Below are 1,769 nucleotides of genomic sequence, written 5' to 3' on the forward strand. Positions count from 1 at the left end.
ACTGGCACTGGCTCATTCCGGGCCTGGGCCAGATGTGTGAGGGGCAGAGTTAAGGTGACACAGGTCACAACAAATGTGCGTTTTCCCTACTGCCACGGGTGTGACGTTGCCAGCATAAGCTATGTGCTGTCAGCACAGGATTTTCCAGCGGGAGCATTAACGTGGGGCTGAAATGTTTCTCCCGCTCTGCCGCAGACCGAGCGCCATGGCTCTCGCTAGGTTCCAAGCCGCAGTCTCGCAAGGGAGCCTGACAGATGCGATTTCCGACGTGCAGCAGAGAACACCGGAGTCGTTCCACAGCCACACGCTCCACATCACCATCACGGGGGAGCCAGGCTCCGGGAAGTCCTCCCTCATCAATGCCTTGCGGGGGCTGCGTGCTGGTGATGAAGGTGCTGCTGAAACTGGGATGCTAGAGACCGTGACGGAGACAATGGCTTATCGAGACCCTGTCCTGCCAGGCGTCACCCTCTGGGACCTGCCAGGGGCGGGCACATCCCATTTCCCTCTGAACACCTACTGTGAGCAGCTCAGTTTGGGACGATTCGATTTCTTCCTCCTCGTCGGCTCCCAGCGCTTCCGCGCCGCGCACGCCCAGCTGGCCCGCGAGATCCAGGGCATGGGCAAGAGGTTCTACTTTGTGCGCTCCAAAGCCGACATGGACCTGGAGGCTTCCCGGCGGCAGCGTCCCTCCAGCTACAGCGAGGAGCGAATCCTGCAGGAGATCCGGGAGGACTGCCAGAGGGGCCTGGCCGCTGAAGGAGTGGGCCACCCGCAGGTTTTTGTCGTGTCCTCCTGGGAACCCGACAGCTACGACTTTCCCCTCCTGCGGCAGACGCTGCAGAAGGACCTGCCGGGCCTGAAGAGACTCGCCTTCCTGCTCAGCCTGCCGGCCGTCGCCTCCCCCATCATCAGCCAGAACAAAGCTGCCCTGGAGGGGGAAATTTGGAAACCAGCCCTTCTCTCCTGTCTCCTCGCTGCCATTCCCCTCCCAGGCCTCGCTTTCTTGGGCACCTTCTTCATCTTTCGGAAGCACCTGCTCCGCTACTACAGCCGCTTCGGGGTGGACAACAGGTCCCTCTCCGCACTCGCCCGGCAGGTTGGGAAACCGGTGGAGGAGCTGAAGGCTGTGATGTCCACCTTGGGACCGACCCCCATGATGGCCCTGAGACTGCTGGTGGATGCGGTGGGATTCACGGTGATGGCACAGGAGTGTTCGTGGAAGCGTCTCCCCATCTTTGGGGCCATGGTGTCCGGAGGGGCGGCGCTGCTCGCCACTTACTTCATGCTGTGGAAGGGCTTGGCCTCTGTGGCTGACGATACCCGGCGGGTGCTGAGCAAAGCCCTGGAGGCAGAAGGGAAAAAAAGCATCTAGGATTTGGGTGTCACATGGGAGGGGCCTGCCGCCGCCTAGGGGACAGAGCCTTGGACTCCACACAGGGAAAATTCGTGTTTCTCCATGTAGGGGTCCCACGTTCCAGCCCCATAAGCCGTCCAGGGGGATCGTTGCCAACCTGCCAAAGCGCCCTAAGGAAGGAGACCTGGTGGTGACGACTCAGCGCTTCTGCGGTTCCACCCCCCAAAGCAGCTTCCCCTTTGACATTCATACAAGAGAAATAAAATTGTATTGAACCTGCTTCTGTCTACCTGGGTCCCTCTGGGCTCCTCCAGCGCTTCAGTGTCTGAGCATGTTACCCACAGTAATGGACCAGGTCCCTCCAGGGGGCAAATCAGCTGTAATAGCTCCACTGGGGTCACTGGGGCAGATC

At 60.5% G+C, this 1,769-nt stretch overlaps 1 protein-coding gene across 2 annotated transcripts in view; it reads left to right on the top strand.

The window, feature by feature from the left end:
• LOC142819711 (interferon-inducible GTPase 5-like) overlaps positions 1-1,636 on the top strand; it is a 43,369-nt gene extending 41,733 nt beyond the window's left edge. The window contains exon 4 of one of the 2 annotated variants that reach the window (XM_075908285.1): positions 196-1,636. In XM_075908285.1, coding sequence (XP_075764400.1) covers positions 206-1,375 — 1,170 coding nt within the window. In that variant the 5' untranslated portion in view covers positions 196-205 and the 3' untranslated portion in view covers positions 1,376-1,636. Of the gene's footprint in view, positions 1-172 lie in introns of those variants that run through there. The other variant, XM_075908284.1, reaches the window with a different exon arrangement.
• The last annotated feature ends 133 nt before the right edge of the window (positions 1,637-1,769 follow it).

The sequence above is a fragment of the Pelodiscus sinensis genome, chromosome 24 (genome assembly GCF_049634645.1).
Source record: "Pelodiscus sinensis isolate JC-2024 chromosome 24, ASM4963464v1, whole genome shotgun sequence".
NCBI classification, from domain to species: domain Eukaryota; kingdom Metazoa; phylum Chordata; order Testudines; family Trionychidae; genus Pelodiscus; species Pelodiscus sinensis.